General features: G+C 46.5%; 1 protein-coding gene across 1 annotated transcript in view; it reads left to right on the plus strand.

Annotated features, from left to right (window-relative positions):
- Positions 1 to 19161, plus strand: part of UBASH3B (ubiquitin associated and SH3 domain containing B) — a 163081-nt gene that overhangs the window by 118414 nt on the left and 25506 nt on the right. Inside the window, exons 7-11 of the mRNA XM_080649825.1 lie at positions 2064 to 2196; positions 4303 to 4423; positions 5054 to 5176; positions 12899 to 12991; positions 14203 to 14347. Of these exons, the coding sequence (XP_080505951.1) occupies positions 2064 to 2196; positions 4303 to 4423; positions 5054 to 5176; positions 12899 to 12991; positions 14203 to 14347 (615 nt within the window). The remainder of the gene's footprint in view (positions 1 to 2063; positions 2197 to 4302; positions 4424 to 5053; positions 5177 to 12898; positions 12992 to 14202; positions 14348 to 19161) is intronic.

The raw sequence follows: 19161 nt of genomic DNA on the forward strand, positions 1-19161 counted from the left end.
GCTGTCAGTGTGTGGCCCATTGTGTCTTCTGAATTGGGGTGGATGGTTGGTCCTGGGCTTATCCTCAGGCCTGGCACTTGGGAAGCGGCGCTGGGTGTGAGCTCTGCCTGTGGTCTTGCGGGAACTGACAGCCCCACTGCTCCAGGGAGCCCAGGCCTCAGCCCAGAGTGGAAGGGGGCACGCTCCTGGAACTGCCTGTGGCAGGGCTCTCAGACCTCATAGCAGCGAAGGAAGCAGCGATGGGGCAGGGCGAGCAGGGGCAGGCGGTTCCACCCAGCATGTGGGGCCCTCAGGCTTGAGAATCGGAGAGTGAGACTGGATTTTCTTTAACTCTGAGATGCTGGGAGGTCTCAATTTAAAACAAAAGAGAATAACCGGTCTGTTAGACTCTGTGAACCGCACAAGATTTCCTTGGTCTACAGTTGCTTAAATTTTACCAAAATAGGTTTCATTTGGCCACACATCACACTTACTGAGGCATCTTTGTTAAACTGGGTCCCTGGACCCACCCCACACTGTGAGTCCTGGTCTATGCGGAGTGGCCCGGCATGCGTGTGTTAAACCTCCCCTGGTGATTAGGATGTGTGCAGGGGCTGAAACACCAGTCTTCAGGTGTGAGCTTGGGTGACCTTTGTGTATAGAGAGGGGGAGTCTATTTACAGTTATAGAAAGGGGCACCTTGGAGAATGAAAAGGGTGCTAAAATTATTAAAATCAGACAGGTTTTTTGTTTTGTTTTGTTTAATCCTTACCCAAGGATATTTTTCCATTGGTTTCTAGAGAGAGTGAAAAGGAGGGGGAGAGACAGAGAGAAACATCAATATGAGAGAGACATATCAATTGGTTGCCTCATGCAGGCTCCCCAACCAGGGCCGGGAATTGAGCCTGCAGCCCTGGTAACATGCCCTTGACTGGAATCTAACCTGGGACCCTTCAGTCCACAGGCCAATGCTCTATCCACTGAGCCAAACTGCCTATGCCCGTACAATTTCTAGAAAGAATTTTTACTAACAACCAGTTAGCTTTATTATATTGGTAACTATAAGAAGTTTTTTTTTTAAAGTTAAAATTCTAAGAATAATACTGTGTTAAAAATAAACAATCCAGAGTGGATGTTAAACTGCACAGAATCCTGGGTCAGCAGATACAAACCAGACTGTGCAGGGCTGACTGGGACCTATGGCTGCCCTCGTTCTAAAGAAGCGAGAAATCTAAAACCTAAATGTTCTCCCTTGATACTGCCCAGGGATGCTGACGGAGATGGTCACCGGATTTGCCTAACAGCCATGCTTAAATCGCAGTGTTTATTAAATAAGGCTTTTTGGAGGTTTACTACTCCAGTAATTTCAACCTGGCGTGAGTTGCTGCCTCCCTTTAGCAAGGCCTCTTTGGGCTCCTGCAGTTCTGGTGTCACCCCCAAGGGGAGCTCTAGGCTCGCAGCCCAGCATCTGGTCGGAAATGCCCTGTGGGTAATCTTGTTGGAGGTGTTTCTGAGAGGAAGGAGGGGCTTGGGGACCGGTAGGTAGAAGTGTGTGTGTGGGGGGCGGGGGGGGGGGGGTAAGGGAGGGGGAAGTGGCCATGAGGTTTTCTCAACTATGAGGAGCCACAGGCAAAGTGGTGGAGTCAGTGGAAATGCTGCCTGGAATGTGTGGGTCAGGATGAAAATCACCACAGAAAAGATGAAAGACAACAGGAATTGTTTATTTCTTTTGAGCCTGAAACATAGGTGGAAACAATGGGACAAAATTGACACTTCATTATTCTTTCCTGACTTCATGTCGACCATGCCTATGGCATCTTAGCACAGAATGCAGGCCTGTTCTTGCCCAGGGGGTGAATTCTTCTATTCCAAACAGAGACGCCATCTGCCCCTAATTGATTAACAGCTGACTTCAGCATAAAGCAAGATGTGCATCCCCGGAAGGGGTCACTCCTGCTGAGCTTTCCCAGCCCCAGACTGTCCCAGAGTGTTTGCTGCCAGTCCCCACGCTCCAGGAGTCCACGGCTGAAGGGCTGAGGACTCCCAGCTGGTGCAGTGAACTTCTTCTTTATCTCCTTCTGCAGTTCTTACTCCATCTTAAATGCATCATCTTCCAACGTGCTCCCATTTGGTGACGGCATATTGGACAGATGGTCGTACGAGGACCAGGGCCTGGGGGAGATGGCGCCCCTCACCATCGTCTGCCAGCCCTCGCAGGTGAGGCTGCCACCAGGGTATGCCCTCAGAGGCACTCCAGGTTCCCTGAGCACCTGTTACTAAGGATGAGGCCACTAACATACATACACACTGGAGACTGGAAGAGCGGAGACGGGGTCCTGACAGCATCTGGTCTTGGCTGTAAGGAAGGCTCTTTGCAGAGGGGAGCGCATCATCTGTGCAGCAGCAATCATAGGCCATGGTGAAGATCAGAGGACACAGGGCGGGGGAGTGGGTGAAAAGGTGAAGAGTAGTTAGAGGTGCAAATTCCAATTATAAAATAGATACGTTATGGAGATGTAATAGAAAGCACAGAGAATATAGTGAATCCTATAGAATAAAGAGGTAATGTGCAAATTGACCATCACTCCAACACACAAGATGGCCACCCCCACGTGGACACAAGATGGCTGCCACAAGATGGCCGGCAGGGGAGGGCACTTGGGAGGGACCAGGCCTGCAAGGGAGGGCAGTTGGGGGTGACCAGGCCTGCAGGGGAGGGCAGTTGTGAGGGACCAGGCCTGCAGGGGAGGGCAGTTGGGGAGAACCAGGCCTGCAAGGGAGGGCAGTTAGGCATCGATCAGGCTGGCAGGGGAGGACAGTTAGGGGCGACCAAGCCAGCAGGGGAGGGCAGTTAGGGGCAACCGGGATGGCAGGGGAGGGAAGTTAGGGGTGACTGGGCCAGCAGGGGAGGGCAGTTGGGGGCAACCAGGGTGGCAAAAGAGGGCAGTTAGGGGTGACCAGACTGTCAGGAGAGGGCAGTTAGGGCAATTGGGCCAGCAGTGGAGCAGTTAGGCATCGGTTAGGCTGACAGGGGAGTGGTTAGGGAATGATCAGGCTGGCAGGCAAGCTAGCGGTTGGGAGCCAGCAGTCCTGGATTGTGAGAGGGATGTCCGATTGCCCATTTAAAAACAGGCAGTCGGACATCCCTCAAGGGGTCCCAGATTGGAGAGGGTGCAGGCTGGGCTGAGGGACACCACCCCCCCACCCCCATGCATAAATTTCGTGCACCAGGCCTCTAGTAATATCATAACTCTGTATGGTGACAGCTGGTTACTTATACACCGTAAGGTATATAAATGTCAAATCGCTATGTTGTACACCTGAAATTAATGTACTGTTATATGTCAATTATACTTTAATGAAAAATATTAAAGGCAAGAATAAGGCTGATAGCACAGTACCTGGTGCACAGTGAGTGTTCAGTGTACATTGGAGTGCTTGGTATATGTCAGAAAGTTTTCAGAATGAAGAGTTGGGAGAGTAGTTTGAACAATACAAAGGCAAGTTGAAAGTTCAAACATGTTGAGGATTAAGAGACTAGAGATCACTTTGGCTAGAGGCCAGGGCTGGAATTAGAAAACAATAAGGGAAGTTGTGGGGAAGACATGCCACCACCCATATATTAACTTCCTCCTTGGGAACCAAGGTAAATGCTGGCCAGCATGATGCTGTAGCCCTAGGGAAACTGGGAATGGCTCTCAGAAAGAAGGCATTAGAGGGACATCTACCGCGATCCACCCGGCAGTTGTAGAGACCAACGTCATCTGGACATGCCTTTGACCAGACCTGCCTGTTTCATCACCGGACACAGCAACTGTCCTCCCAGAACCATTTCCAGGAGCACCAACTTGTAGGAGTTGGACAATAGAGCCTAAACCATGGTTAGAACAGGAAGGCAGGCCCTCACTGTTGGAGGAGACCACTGGACCATGTGGTCTAACACCATGCACGTAGTGGTGAGGCAGACGTGTTTGTGGTAATGAGCATCCTTACTCCCTGAGGGAGTTGCAGAGGCCTCTGTGGGGGGAGGATGCTGTCCCACCAGTGGCTTTCTCAACGTGCCAGCTAGTTTCACCTCAAAGCAGTAACTGCTCCTACTGCCAAGAGCAGTTGCACTGATAAGGCCATTTTCTAACCCTTCTGATTTCTCAAAGCACCTGTAGCTCATCACATTTGCGCCTCAAAATAACCTGTGAGGTCTGCAGGAGGATAGGCCAAGACCTACATTTGCAGAACCTGCTCTGGAGCTCAGCTCGCCTGCACCTGGCCTGGCCTGTCCACTGTCTCGTGTTCTCTCCACTAACAGCTGTTCCTTACCTGCAGCCTCTGAGGGCCAGCAGCCAGCCTGGCCCCCAAAAGAGATGCCTCTTCGTGTGTCGGCATGGCGAGAGGATGGACGTCGTCTTTGGGAAGTACTGGCTATCACAGTGCTTTGATGCCAAAGGTGAGTAGCTGTTTGTCCTCTTCAGCATTGCTATGCCTATCATGGCCTCTAGATGGCACAGTCAAGCTACATTTATCTAGATGGAGTGCTCATTCCTGGCTAAGTGGGCTGTAGAAAAGCCTGGAATATATTACATTCATAAGCCCTCCTTGATTGTCTTGTTAGGGAACAGATTAAGTGTTCTTGTCTACAATCTGTAAACTGGGACACCAGGGGCCAAAGGCAGATGTTTCGCCCACGGTCACATGGCCAAGTCAGAGGCAGGGAGGGGCATCCTGATTCCATGGCCAGAGCTCCCCGCTCAATTCGCCCTGACTCATGCTGGTTCCATTTTCCTTTGAGTGGCCTGTTTCACACAGGGAGGTTACAATTCAGAGCAGCCCCCTGCTGAAGAGTGTCTGGTTACTATTTTCACTTAAAAACCACCTCTTGTCACTTTTGTCAGCAGAATAGAGGAGTGGATTCCCAGACATTCTAACAAAGGAAAAGTGTCGGCCTTGATATTTTCTAGAAAGCTCAATTTCGTCTCTTTGGCCAAAAAGGAATGGAAATAGAGAGGCTGTCAGGATCAGCAATGAAAATCCTAAAGGAAACAAGAAACTCACATAGCCTTGTACGACTTTTTTCTAGGCCGCTACATTCGCACCAACCTGAACATGCCTCACAGCTTACCTCAGCGGAGCGGTGGCTTCCGGGACTATGAGAAAGACGCTCCAATCACTGTGTTTGGGTGCATGCAAGCAAGACTAGTGGGTGAGTGTCCTGGAGTAATCACACAACTGGCTTGGTCACATGTTCAGGATTCTGGTTCCAGTGGGCATGACAGGACACTTCTTGAGGGATTCTATAACTTCTCTACAGATAGTAAACTTCCTCAAGGAGTTTCTTCTTTTTTAAAATATATTTTTATTGATTTCAGAGAGGAAGGGAGAGGGAGAGAGAGATAGAGACATCAATGATGAGAGAGAATCATTGATAGGCTGCCTCCTGAATGGCCCCCACTGTGGATCAAGCCCACAACCCAGGCATGTGCCCTTGATCAGAATTGAACCTAGGACCCTTCAGTCTGCAGGTAGATGCTCTATCCACTGAGCCAAAACAGCCAGGACTCCTCAAGGGATTTCTTACATAACCATAAAGTTTAGGACACTGCACTTGGCACCGGGTACTTTACCAAAGTGAAAAAGGTGTGATTCCTATTGAGGGTGTATGGACCAGTGATGGGCAAGGTCATGCTTGGTGTGGCAGAGAGGTCAGCTTCTAGCACAAGGGTGAGGAGCAGGGAACCTTGGAGGGTGGATGTACAGTGGCCAGTTGATCCTTTGAAGATGCTCAGTTCTTTGCAGAGAGCCTGTCCCAGAGAGACAGCAGCCTTGTCCTATCCAGTGACCTCACTTGTACTGATGATCACTCTTTGTGCAAGACAGTGCTAGGTGCTGAGGATCCAAGCAGGAGTCCCCACCCTCAGGGAAACAAACTTGTAAGTACATAAATGCCTCACAAGGTGGCATCCAAAAATAAAACAATGTACACAGAATTATGGGAGCACAAGGGAGGCGGGGGACCCAAGATGGCAGTGGAGTAGGTGGAAGTTACACTCACCTCCTCCCAGGATCAAACTGGAATCACAATTAAATTGTAGAACAATAAACCTGCATGACCAGCTGAAGACCAGTTGAACAGAAGTCTTATAGCCAAGGACTTACAGAAGAAGCCGCAGTGATGCGGTAGGAAGGGCAGAGATATGAAAAGGGCTGGCCCTGCCCCAAAGGGCGGCTATCCCAGCTACACAGGTCGCCAGGCTCCCCAGCCCCGAGCACCAGATCTGGGAAGAGGAGCCCACATAATACCTGGCTGTAGAAATCAGCAAGGATTCTGTCTGCTAAGAAAAGACAGGAGTCTCCTAAGAAACCCAGGTGCCCTTTTAAAGGGCCAAACACACAAAATCTCATTTGCAGCCAGTTACCCTGGGCTCCCACAGAAGAAGGAGGCTTGGAGCAAATATGGAATCGTGTGTCAAGCGAGAGCTGAAGGGACAGCTACCAGGGTCCCTGTGTTGAGTCCCTCTCCAGCCCTGCCCCCAAACACCATCATTCCTGGGTTGAGCACTGCTCTTCATACAGCATCACCCTAGAGGAATGCAATAGTCCCACCCTCCCAACTCCCCATTGCCTGGCCCTACCAAGCTCATGCCAGCCGAGGCCTCAGTGCACACTCCTTGGATGGCTCTGAGGGTCCACACAGCTCAGGGAGAGACTGAGGCATGTGGCTCTATGGTATGGGCCATTTTTCCCTCACACACCTCCTGGCACCACCGTTCCTGTGCAGAGCCCTACCTTCACATGGCTAAATCCTGGTCTCTTTGGGCCTGATGAACTCTGCTGGCCTCACCCTCTGTCCCTGAGAATACACCCCCAAAAAAGGTCAGCAGGCACACAGCAGGTGGCAGCTAGCTTTGGTGAACCCTCAAACTTTTGCTGAGTGGCTTCTGACACAGCACTAACATGCACTTGAACCTGTATCAGCCTGATGAGCCGCTCTTACACTGACCTGTTGGCTCACTGAGAACCTACCTCACGCAAATCTTGTGTCACCAGAGACTCATTCAGTTACTGAGCCTAACAGCAGGCTAATGCAGGTGGAGGAAAGTCTTGGGGTCCTTGGACCTTTTACTAACCTGTCCCAAGAGCTTTGTGGAAGCCATCCTTGGGGCACAGCTTAGCTCCTCCCACATTCACCCAGGCCCAGCAAAGGCAACCAATAAACATGGATTGCTTTGCAGCTCCTAACAGGTAGCCCAGGGCCAGTCACAGGCAGCTTCTGACATTGACCTGCACTGGAGACTCTCCCAAGAGGCCCCAGAACCAACACACCCTGCAGGATTCAGACCACATCAAAGCACAACCTAATTAGCGCCACAGCCACACACCCAAAGGGAGATCTCAGCAGGCATCAGACCCCATGGAGGCAAATTCCCCTTCACGTGGTCAGCCTCCACACAGCAGTTAGTACAGTGTGGCCCGGGGTCAGTTCTCACAGTCAGCCACCCTGAGGGTCAACCTCACCTACACAGGGGCCAAAAACAATAGACTCAACTACAATAGCAGGGCTCACATAATCCACACAAGGGACATTCCTGGAGAACGTAACTCAGGTGATCAAGGACACTGAGGCCCACAGAACCTACTACCAAGACTGGGAGACATAGTAGATCTACCTAACACACAGAAACAAATACAGAGAGGCACTCAAAATGGGGAGACAAAGAAGCATTAGCCCAATTAAAGAACAGGAGAAATACACAGAAAAAAAAGAATTCAATGAATTGAAGGCAATCGATCAGAAACAGAGTTCAAAACAATGGTTATAAGGATGTTCAAGGAATTGGGGTGTGGGGGGGATGGATTAAATTAATGAGAACTATAACAAAGACATAGTAAGCATAAAAAATATAAAAAACATAGAAAAGAACTAGTCTGAAATGAAGATTAAAATATCTGAAATGAAGAATATACTAAAAGGAATGAACAACAGGTGAGATGAAGTAGGGATCTGATCAGCAATTTCAAAGACAAAGTAGCAGAAAACACCCCAATGAGAGCAGCAAAATCAAAAAGAAAATTTAAAAAATGAGGATAGCTTAAGGGACCTCTGGGACAACATGAAGTTTAAAGCATCTGCATCATACAGGTACCATCAGGAGAAAGAGATAGCATTGATTGAGAACTTCCTTGAAAAATGACTGAAAATTTCCCACCTGGTGAAGGAAAAAGACACACAAGTTCAGGAAGTGCAGAGAGTCCCAAACAAGATGAACCTAAAGAGGCCCACACAAAGACACATCCTAATTAAAATGCCAAAGGTTAAAGAGAGAATTTTAAAAGCAGCAAGAGAAAACATTAGTTACCTACAAGGGAGCTCTCATCAGACTGTGAGCTGATTTCTCAACAGAAAATTTGCAGACCAGAGGATTGGCACAAAGTATTTGAAGTGATAAAAAGCAAGGATCTATATACAACGAAGAGTGCTCTACCTAGCAAAACTCACATTTAAAACTGAAGGAGAAAAAAAGAGCTTCCCAGACAAGAAAAGGTAACAGAGTTCATCACCACCAAATCAGTATTACAAACAATGTTAAAGGGACTTCTTTAAGAAGAAAGAAAAAACAGAGGAACATAAATATCTATCCTATATAATAAAAGGGTAATATGCAAATTAACCCTAATGGTGGAATGACTGGTTTCTATGATGCTCACTGACCACCAGGGGGCAGACACTCAACACAGAAGCTGCACCCTGGTGGTCAGTGTGCTCCCACGGGGGAGATCCATTCAGCCACAAACCGGGCTGATGGCTGCAAGCTCAGCAGCAGTGGCAGGAGTTGGACATAACCTGAGGGCTCCCGGGCTGCCAGAGGGATGTCTAACTGCCAGCTTAAGCCCAATCCCCCAGGGAACGGGCCTAAGCTGGCAGGGGGACATCCCCCGAGGGTTCCTGGACTGCAAGAGGGTGCAGGCCAGGCTGAGGGATCCCCACCGAGTGCATGAATTCATGCACTCGGCCTCTAGTCTATAATAATAAAAGTGTAATATACTAATTAGACCGGATATCCTTCCAGACAACCTGCCAGATGAAGCTGGGGCTGTGAGGGAAGCCCGGGTCCCAGGTCCCTGCTGGTGGCCAGAGGGAAGCCTGGGTCCCAGGAACCTGCTGGAAGCCTGGGTCTTGGGTCCCAGACGGAAGCTGGTGCTGGCAGCTGGGGGAAGGAAGGCCTACTCTTGCATGTATTTTGTGCATTGGGCCTCTAGTATATATATAAAAGCCTAAGCAACTGTTATGGAGGAACAACTGGAACGATCGTCCGCTATGGTGCGCACTGAGCAGGCAGGCAGGTGAGTGGTTAGGAGTGAGTAGGCAGGCAGGCGAGCAGTTAGGGGCAAGCAGACAGGCAGGCAAGTGGTTAGGGGTGAGCAGACAGGCAGGCAGACAGGTGAGCAGTTAGAGGCCAGCAGGCAGGCGAGTGGTTAGGGGAGTGGTCCCAGATTGCAAGAGGGGTGTTCGACTACTGGATGTCTGACTGCAGGGATGGAGCCTAAACTAGCAGTTGGACATCCCCTGAGGGGTCCCGGATTATGAGAGGGTGCAGGCCGGACTGACGGATCCCCTCCCCATGCATGAATTTCATTCATTGGACCTCTAGTCTATATATATAAAAGCCTAAGTGACCAAATGACCTGTCGACTGGTCGCTATGACACACACTGGCAAAATTTATAAGGAACCACAGAAGACCCCAACTATCCATAGCTAATCTTGAGAAAGAGAAACAAACTTGGAGGTATCACACTATATACTACCAGTTTATAGTAATCAAAACAGCATAGTATTGGCATAACGACAGACATATATATAGATCAATGGACCACAGAGAATGCAGAACCCAGAAGTAAACCCATGCCTATGTGGTCAATTAATATGTGACAAAGGAGGCAAGAACATACAAATGAGTGAAGACAGTCAATAAGTGGCTTTGGGAAAATTGGACAGATACATAAAAAAATGAAACTAGACCACCTTCTTATCCCATATACAAGAATAAACTCAAAATGGATTAAAGACTTAAGCCTGGTAACCATAAAAGTTTTAGAAGAACTATCATAAAGGGAACTATCATAAAGGGAAACTAAGGAAGTAAAATCTCTGATATTTCTCTTGCAATATATTTTTCTGATATGTATCCTTGGGCAAGAGAAGCAAAACAAACAAACAAACAAACAAACAAATGGGACTACATCAAACAAAAAAGTTTTCGCACAGCAAAGGAAACCATCGACAAAACAAAAAGACAACCTACTTAATGGGAAAAGATATTTGCCAGTGATACATCAGGTAAGGGGTTAATATACCAAAATTTATAAAGAATTCATATAACTCAACACTGAAACGGAAAACCTGACTTAAAAATGGGCAGAGGATGTCCTGACCTGGTTGTTCAGTTGGTTGGAGTGTTATCCCAGACTCCATAGGGTTGCAGGTTCGATCCCTCATCTGGTCTTGTATGGGTGGCAACCAATTGATGTTTCTCTCTCACATTGATCTTTCCCTCTTTCTCTCTCTCTAAAATCAATAAAAACATATCCTCAGGTGAGGCTAAAAAAAAAATAATAATAATGGGCTGGGACCTGAATAGACATTTCTAAAAAGAGGACATGTGGATGCCCAATAGACTTATGAAAAGATGCTCAATGTCACTAATCATAAGAGAAATGCAAATTAAAACCAGAATGGCCCTTATCAATAAATCAACAAACAACAAGAGTTGGTGAGGATGTGCACTGTTGGTGGGAATGAAGATTGGTGCAGCCATTATGGAAAACAGTATGAAGTTACCTCAAAAAATTAAAAATGAAACTGCTTTCTGACTTAATGATTCCACTTCTGGGCATATATCTTAAAAAAACACACCCAAAACACTAATTCAAAAGAATATAAATACCACTATGTTCATTGTAGCATTATTTACAATAGCCAAGATATGGAAGCAACCCAGTGTCCATCAAAGGACAGTAGCTAAAGAAGAAGTGGTACATATATACAATGGAATATGACTCGGCCATAAAGAAAAAAAAGGAATCTTACCATCTGGACCTAGAGGATATTATGCTAAGTGAAATAAGCCAGTCAGAAAAAGACAAATACAGAACAGGATAAATGAACAAATAATATAGAAATAGATACCAAAAACAGATTGATAGTTTCCAGGGAAGAGGTGGGTTGAGGGGACTCAGTGGAAAGGTGAAGGATGTGGGTTTAGCCACAACTAGCATGGCTAGAGAGTGAATGAGACCTGAATAGGGGTGACTGGGGATTGAGAAGAAGAAGAAGAAGAAGAAGAAGAAGAAGAAGAAGAAGAAGAAGAAGAAGAAGAAGAAGAAGAAGAAGAAGAAGAAGAAGAAGAAGAAGGGGAAGAAGAAGAAGAAGAAAGAAGAGAGAGAGAGAGAGAGAGAGAGAGAGAGAGAGAGAGAGAGACACTCTCAGAGACAGTAAGTAAAGCTGTGACCAGGTGGACACTGTTCTCGGATGGAGAGACAGTGACTCAGACCTAGTGCAGTGCGTTTATTATATACAGTATGATACCAGGATGTTTTACTAGAATTTAAGACAAAGGAAATTATGTGAAATCATGCTTTAAAGATCAGGCTGCATTCTTCATTCTTGTGGCTTCTCATAATTGTCAGGCCTGGCTGGACCCAGATAATTGCATCTTCCCCTGGCGCCTGAGTGAGCCTAGATAATGGCACCCACCCCCTGGCGCCTGAGCTAAAGGTCAGGACTGACAACATTCCTGCCTTTGGCAAGGTATGTTTCCAGGACATGGCTTTGCTGACAGTGCTAGATTCAGCTGACAACCTTTGCTCAGGTGCTCTCCCAGGCGCTCTTTACAGAAGGGATTAAGAAGTACAAATTGGTAGTTACAAAGCAGTTGTGAGGATGTAAAGTACTGCATAGGGAATACAGTCAATAATATTGTAATAACTGTGTATAGTGCTGGGTGGGTACGGAAAATATCAGGAGGGACATCTTGCAAGTATGACTTCCTAACCACTATGCTGTACACCTGAAACTAATACAAAATAACGTTGAATGTAAACTGTAATTGAAAAACAAAATTTATAAAGACTACATTGATTTCAACCTTCTAATCAAAAGAAAAAGAATTATGAGGGCAAAAAAGTGGGGAAGAGAGGTAAGCTGCAATCTTGAGTCAAAGCCAGCTGGATAGAGAAGGAGCAGGAGGGAGGGAAGGGTTAGTCTCTGACTTCCTGTTGCTCTCCCAAGGGCATCTCTATGGGAAGAGCAACAGGAAGTCAGAGACATGAACAGCAGCATGGAGTGTGGAGGGACAGGCTGTCTAGTTTCTAGAGCGTAGATTGTGGTCAGGGCAACAGAGGAGGCTGGATGATGAATAAAGACCAGTCTGGGGAAGACCTTGATTACTGTGAGGGAGTTGGGACTTTATCCAGTGGAGGGAAGGATTGGGTTCCAGGAGACAGTGTTGAAGTTTTGGGTGTTGAGATTTACCTCTGATGTCCAAGAATATGGCCGAGAATATGTTTAGCACAGGATAAAATTAAATCAAGACCCAATTTTGAGAATATAAACCCTTCTACTTTTAAGACAAACTTGAAATCAGAGAATTATCATGCTTCTAGATCTCCTAGATGGAAACTTTGTCACTTGGTAACACCAGAGAGAAGGAAAGAAAAAGACGAAAAGGAGTCTTTTGGCTTCTTTGCCTACAAATAAATCTCTATCAAAGGATTTGTTGGAAACAAACAAACAAACAAACAAAAAAGGCAGAAACTGCTGGCTGTATGTAATCCCTCCCAGAAAAGGAGAGGTCAGCAAGTCCCTGCCCCTTGCCTACGTGGAGGCTGAGTCCATCAGATTGATTCTCCTTTGGTTTTCTTTGCAGGTGAAGCCTTATTAGAAAGTAACACCATTATTGACCATGTCTATTGTTCCCCATCCCTGCGCTGTGTTCAGACTGCACACAACATCTTGAAAGGTAAGACTTGGTAAAGGTCAACTAGTCCATCCTTCTGTCTCCAGGCAGATTCCTAGACTCATGGGATATTAGCCAAGTCAAAGCTTCAAATTTGGAATTTTTAGCAATGATTCTTTTGGAAGATGTCTCTATAAAAGTCCCCAAACCATATGCTACCAGCATAAAGTGTGATGAAAGGATGTATACAAATAATTTTTTTGAAAATGTTTTTCTTGGGTGAATTGCAGGCATGTAAAGTATTGTTGTCTGGCAATTGCTTAGAGCCTGCAGTGCCCTGAATAGGGCCGCTCCCCAACGGCGCTCTTCCTCCTGCTCCCCGGAGCAGTGGTCCTGGTGCCTGCAAACCTCAGTCATCTGGTTTCTTCACGGGAAGGTAAAAGCACCATTGCTATAAAGGTGCTCAGTGTTCACCCTGAAATCCTAGGAGCTTGAGTTCTAGGGATCGCCATTCTCATTTCACTGGAAAGAAAACTAGAAGAAACCACGTGGGACTGTTTACTTATACCAAACAAAGGAATGAGCCAGAAACAGCTAAGCCTACAAATAATTTACACTGTATTAGACTGCTATCATTAGTCTTAAGTAAACCAGAATGTATTTACATATTAAAATGCATTATGTATTAAATTTGCATAGAAAAACTTGGCTTAAGGCAATATAAAGAGAGTTAATAGGGGCCAATTCCCCACTCTGAGGGTAATTACACAGCAATAAAACACGAACTTGTATGCTGGCACTTGTAAATAATCAACATTGGATACTCTGATAGAGAAAGTGAATAATTTACAGGATATTCAAATAAAGTGAAAGCTACTGTAGACTAGTGGATGCTAAGAGAATCTCTCAAGTGTCTTCATAAGACAGTCTTGGCACTTACTTATGAAAAGGAATCGTAGCAGTCATAGAACTGTGTAAGTTATGGGGATAATGACTTGTGGTTTATTTCTAAACCACATACCACTTCAAGCTAGCATACGTCCATTCTGATGATAAGGCCCAGTATTCAACTCATACATTTGTAACTCCAAAAATTGAACACGTGGTCCAAACCCACATGCTTCCACTTTATTTTGCTCTACTAGTATAACAATATCTGGTTGAAAAGAGAATGGAAGGTTGACCAGAATTTTTATAACAATTTGGCCTCTATTTGCTTTTTCTCTGAGAACATAGTGGTGTTTCCTTCACCTTTATTTTATTTTACCTCTAAGGTTTACAACAAGAAAATCACTTGAAGATCCGTGTAGAGCCTGGCTTATTTGAGTGGACAAAATGGGTCGCTGGGAACACATTACCTGCGTGGATGCCTCCGTCAGAGCTAGCTGCAGCCAACCTGAGTGTTGATACAACCTACAGGTAACCCCGAAACTGCTGCTTCCTGAGCCCAACGTGGAAGTGCTTTCTACAGCAGGCCAGCTCCTTAAGGAGATGAAGGACTTGACAGAGCCCACAGGCAGTTATCCACATTGCTGGAGGCCAAGCTATGATATCAAACACCCAAAGTGGAGGAAGCCAGAATCCTCTTGTATTTAGCTTACTTTAGATTATATCCCCCCCAACCCCCGTACACACTGGATTTTCCTGACTTTATTCTACCTCTTTCAGTGAATAATAAAACCACTTTGTGTCCCAGGGTCAGGCACCAGCCAATGATGAGAGAGTTCCAGAAGCTTGTTGGGAGATAAGGGAAGTGACCATGTCGTAAATTGTCATATTTAATTTTTCAAAACATTTTTTATTGCTTGAGCGAGAGGAAGAGAAACATCGATGTGAGAGAAACATCTGTCAGTTGCCTCCTGCAAGTACCCTGACCAGAAACAGAACCCGCCACTTTTTGGTGGGCCACACCAGCCAGGGATCAAAGCATTTTTAATTCTCTTTATCATTTATTATTGCCATCATCCCAGAATATAAACAAGCCACTTTTATATATAAGAGAATACAGTGGCTTTGCCTAAAGTTGTATGTCTAGTGGACACATATCACAGTAATAATCATAACAACTAGTCTTTATTGATCATTCTCTGCGTGTGAAGGACTGCGTAAGCTCCTTTACAGTCTTCTTGTTCTCAGTCCTTTGCTTTTCTCCATTGAACCAGACTGTGCTGAGGTTAAAAAGAAGTGTTTGTACATTGATCACAAGTGAATAACCCAGATGTAAACAATTCAGAATTAACCAATAATGATACAGTTACATTAACTATCAGAAATTCACTCAGACATTTGTAAAATGTCTTTGTGGAGGGACACATACATAGCCATAACCGTTAGGGTGGGAAATTAAGTTCATACTCTTAGGGCAGAATTTAGAACAAGTGACCAATATAAGCAGAGATTTCTTCCCTGTGATACCCTTTGACCTTTCATTTCAAATACCTACCCAAACCACAAATTCAGCCATATGAGTTTCTAGCTAAGGTAGGCGAAAACATCTTTTTCCCCATGCTCATCTTCCTGCTCTGCAAATAAGATCTCATGGAATTCCATAAATAATTAATGTGCCTGCCTACTTCTTGCTTAGAGGAATTCACATTCCTTAAAAATAAAATTAAAGCCCTTACTAATATCCTTCAAATTTTGTCCTGTTCACACTATGGCCATTTGTTTTTTATTCTTTGAGGAAAATAGCAATAAGCTGTTGTCTCATGCCAACAGTCATCATCTTTCTGGCCTGGAAAGAGGGTGAATTGCTGCCAACATTGGTAAAACAATTTTCCTCACTCACCACCCAGCACCTCGCAGGTCCACTTGGGCTTCAGCTTTTCCCTTAAGTGAGTCCTGCAATTCTTCCCAAGCTGATTTACAAATATCTCCAGGATCATTCTATCTGTGAGTTTGCATGCATGTAACACGACCCCTGCCACGGCACACACAGACCTCACACCCCATTAGTAGTATAAGCCGAATGATGAATGCCAGGAACCTGAGAGTCAGAACAGGGTCTTTATTCCAGATTTTCTCTTCCTCTATAGAAAATGAAAATTCAATCATTTTGTTTTTAAGAGGGGAAAAAGGTTCAGCCTCTGATTTTATAAATCAATTGTGAAAGTCAATATTTTATCACATGCTTTAGCATGTGAGAGCTACCACCTGGGGTAAAATTTTTCTCTGAAATTAGTTATGCAAAGGATTGGGCCTTTAGAAGATGATTGAAGAAACATAGTGACAGGCAAGGACTGACAGGCTGTTATAGCTAAAGCAGGTTCTGTTTGAAGAGCCCTGTCACCTTAGAACAGGATGAGGCAGGGCTGGGAGTCAGGTGAAGGGAAACTAACCAGGCTGCTGACTGATCTCCAGTGTCACGTCACCCCCAGGCAGCAGACCTCACAGGGGCAGAAAGCATCCCAATCTTAGGGCGCTGGACCCAAAGGAGCAAGGCAGAAAACATATATACAGCAGTTGGATGCAGCTTCAGAGAAGGCCTTGCCTTGGTGTGTTAGGAAACAGGGTGGGGGGGGGGGCTTATGGATTCAGAGTGTCACAGGGGCGATGACACACACTTCGTTGTGGGGCTCAAAGCAGAAGCCTAGCCCAAGCAAGGTGAGGAGGCGAGCATTTACTGGGAGAATCATATTCCAGGGATGGCTCCTGAGAACCCAAAGCTCCGGGTTCCAGGTCTAGTTGGTGGTTGGAGGCCACCTGACGCTGAGTGTATGTGCCCTGCGGGTGTGGCTAGAGCATGGCACATGCTGCTGATAGGGTGGGAAATCTTTGACTCTGTCCCATGCCCATCAGGACTGGTGGCTCAAACATGGAGGCCCTTCATGGGTTCAACTTCAAGTCAAGAACTGCCAAAGGTGCTTCCCCCTCGCTGTCTCCTCGGCCTGTGCCACTGCTCCGCCGCTCCGTCTGCTCCACTGCCTTCCTGCCTGAGTGCCGCCCAGCCGGCTGCCATGGCGAACATGGTCGATACGAAGCTGTATGACATCCTGGGCATGCCGCCCGGTGCCAGCGAGAACGAGCTGAAGAAGGCGTGCAGAAAATTAGCCAAGGAATACCACCCTGATAAGGATCCAAATGCTTGTGACAGATTCAAAGATATAAGTTTTGCGTATGAAGTACGATCAAATCCTGAGAAACGCGAGTTATATGACCGATATGAAGAACAAGGCCTTTGGGAAGGCAGCAGCAGAGGCGGTGGCATGGACGATATCTTCTCTCACATTTTTGGTGGGGGACTGTTTGGCTTCATGGGCAATCAGAGTAGAAGTCGAAATGGCAGAAGAGGAGAATATGATGCATCCACTCAAAGTGTCTTTAGAAGATCTGTATAATGACAAGACCTCCACACTACAGCTTAGCAAGAACGTGCTCTGCAGTGCGTGCAGTGGCCAAGGTGGAAAGTCAAGGGCTGTTCCGAAGTACATTGCCTGCCGGGGTCACGGTGTCCGCATCGTGATCTGACAGCTGGCCCCGGGGATGGTGAGCAGATGCAGTCTGTGTGCTCCGACTGCAGCAGAGAAGGAGAGGTCATTAATGAGACGGACCGCTGTAAAAAGTGCGAAGGGAAGAAGGTGATTAAAGAAGTCAAGATTCTTGAGGTCCACGTGGACAAGGGCATGAAGCATGGCCAGAGGATAACGTTCATGGGGGAAGCAGACCAGGCCCCCGGCGTGGAGCCGGGCGACATTGTTCTCTTGCTACAAGAGAAAGAACATGAGGTGTTGCAGTGAGATGGCAACGACCTGCACATGACGCACAAGATCGGCCTCGTGGAGGCTCTCAGCAGCTTCCAGTTCACATTCAAGCACCTTGATGCCCATCAGAATGTGGTGAAGTACCCGCCCGGCAAGGTCATCAAGCCGGGGTGCATCCGGGTGGTTCAAGTAAAGGAATGCCACAGTATCGTAACCCATTTGAGAAAGGCAACCTGTACATAAAGTTTGACGTGCAGTTTCCTGAGAACACCTGGGTCAGCCCCGACAAGCTTTCTGAACTAGGAGACCTTCTGCCATCCTGACCAGAAGTCCTGAACATCATCAGAGACACAGAGGAGGTGGAGCTTTAGGAATTTGACAGCACTCGGGGCTCAGGAGGCTGGCAAAGGCGTGAGGCCTACAACGACAGCTCCGACGAGGAGAGCAGCAGCCACCACAGCCCAGGCATGCAGTTTGCCCACTAGTGAGCCACACAGCGTGGGCGGGTTTCCTCCATGTGCCCGGTTGGTCTTCAGTGGCCCAGCCAGAGGGTCTGTCGATCTGAATGAACTGATGGGTATTTCCTGGTCTATGTGTAACTTTAAAGTCAGTATAATATCTATAGAGTGTATAATTTAACTAACTATAGAGCTCTGCATCTTCATCTGACTGGTCTGTGCAGAGGAGAGCACTCAAGGAGGCAGGACTGACACGTGTTCCCAGGCCCACCTGGTCTGTGCACGGTTTCTATCAGTTCCGTATAGATTTTTGTTCCATGTTTGCACCTCAAAGCCCACGTTGTAAAGTCTGTGTCCAGTATGTCCTGGAGCTTGTATTTGGCTGCACCTGCATCATAAGCTGCTACAACCAGAATAAAGAGTCTCCAAGCCTGCATCTCGTGTAGGTGCATGGATGTGGGCTTTGCACACAGAGGGCTTGGAGCTGACTGGGAACAGTGGGAATGACATCAGCAGTGATTGTCATGTTGTTGGGTTTTTTCCCTCTTTTTCTTGTTTTTTTTTTTTTTTTTTTTTTTTTATCATGTTGTGAAAGGTTTGGAAACTCAGTAATAAAAAGCAGTTGGTGTAAAAAATAAAAAAGAACTGCCAAAGGCAAGAGCTGGCCAGGAGGAACTGGATCCCAGTGGCCACTTGCTCTTTACTTACAATGTGGTTTAACTTTTTAAATTACTGTCTGGACCATACAAAGAGGCCTTTTCTCCTTGGGGAAGGGAAGTGCAAGACCAGGCAATGTAAGTGGTAATAGCACTGGATGAGAGGTTGGAGCGAAAGAGTTTGCTCCAGAACAATGAGGTGCATCCTTAATGAGTGGTGATCATGTCTCTCCCCAAGCCCCCAGGGTGTTTTGAGATTCAGAGGCTATTTCCTAGAAGTATGAGGTCAGGTTCCTTCAAATAGAACAACAGTGTTTCTCTCTGGACAGTAAACCCAAGTGCACAGAGGGGCAGCCTTGAGGATGACACTGTCAAAAATTTATATGGTCCAGAGTGGAGGACAAATTCACAGGCTTTGA

Source organism: Plecotus auritus (genome assembly GCF_963455305.1).
Source record: "Plecotus auritus genome assembly, chromosome: 13".
NCBI lineage: Eukaryota > Metazoa > Chordata > Mammalia > Chiroptera > Vespertilionidae > Plecotus > Plecotus auritus.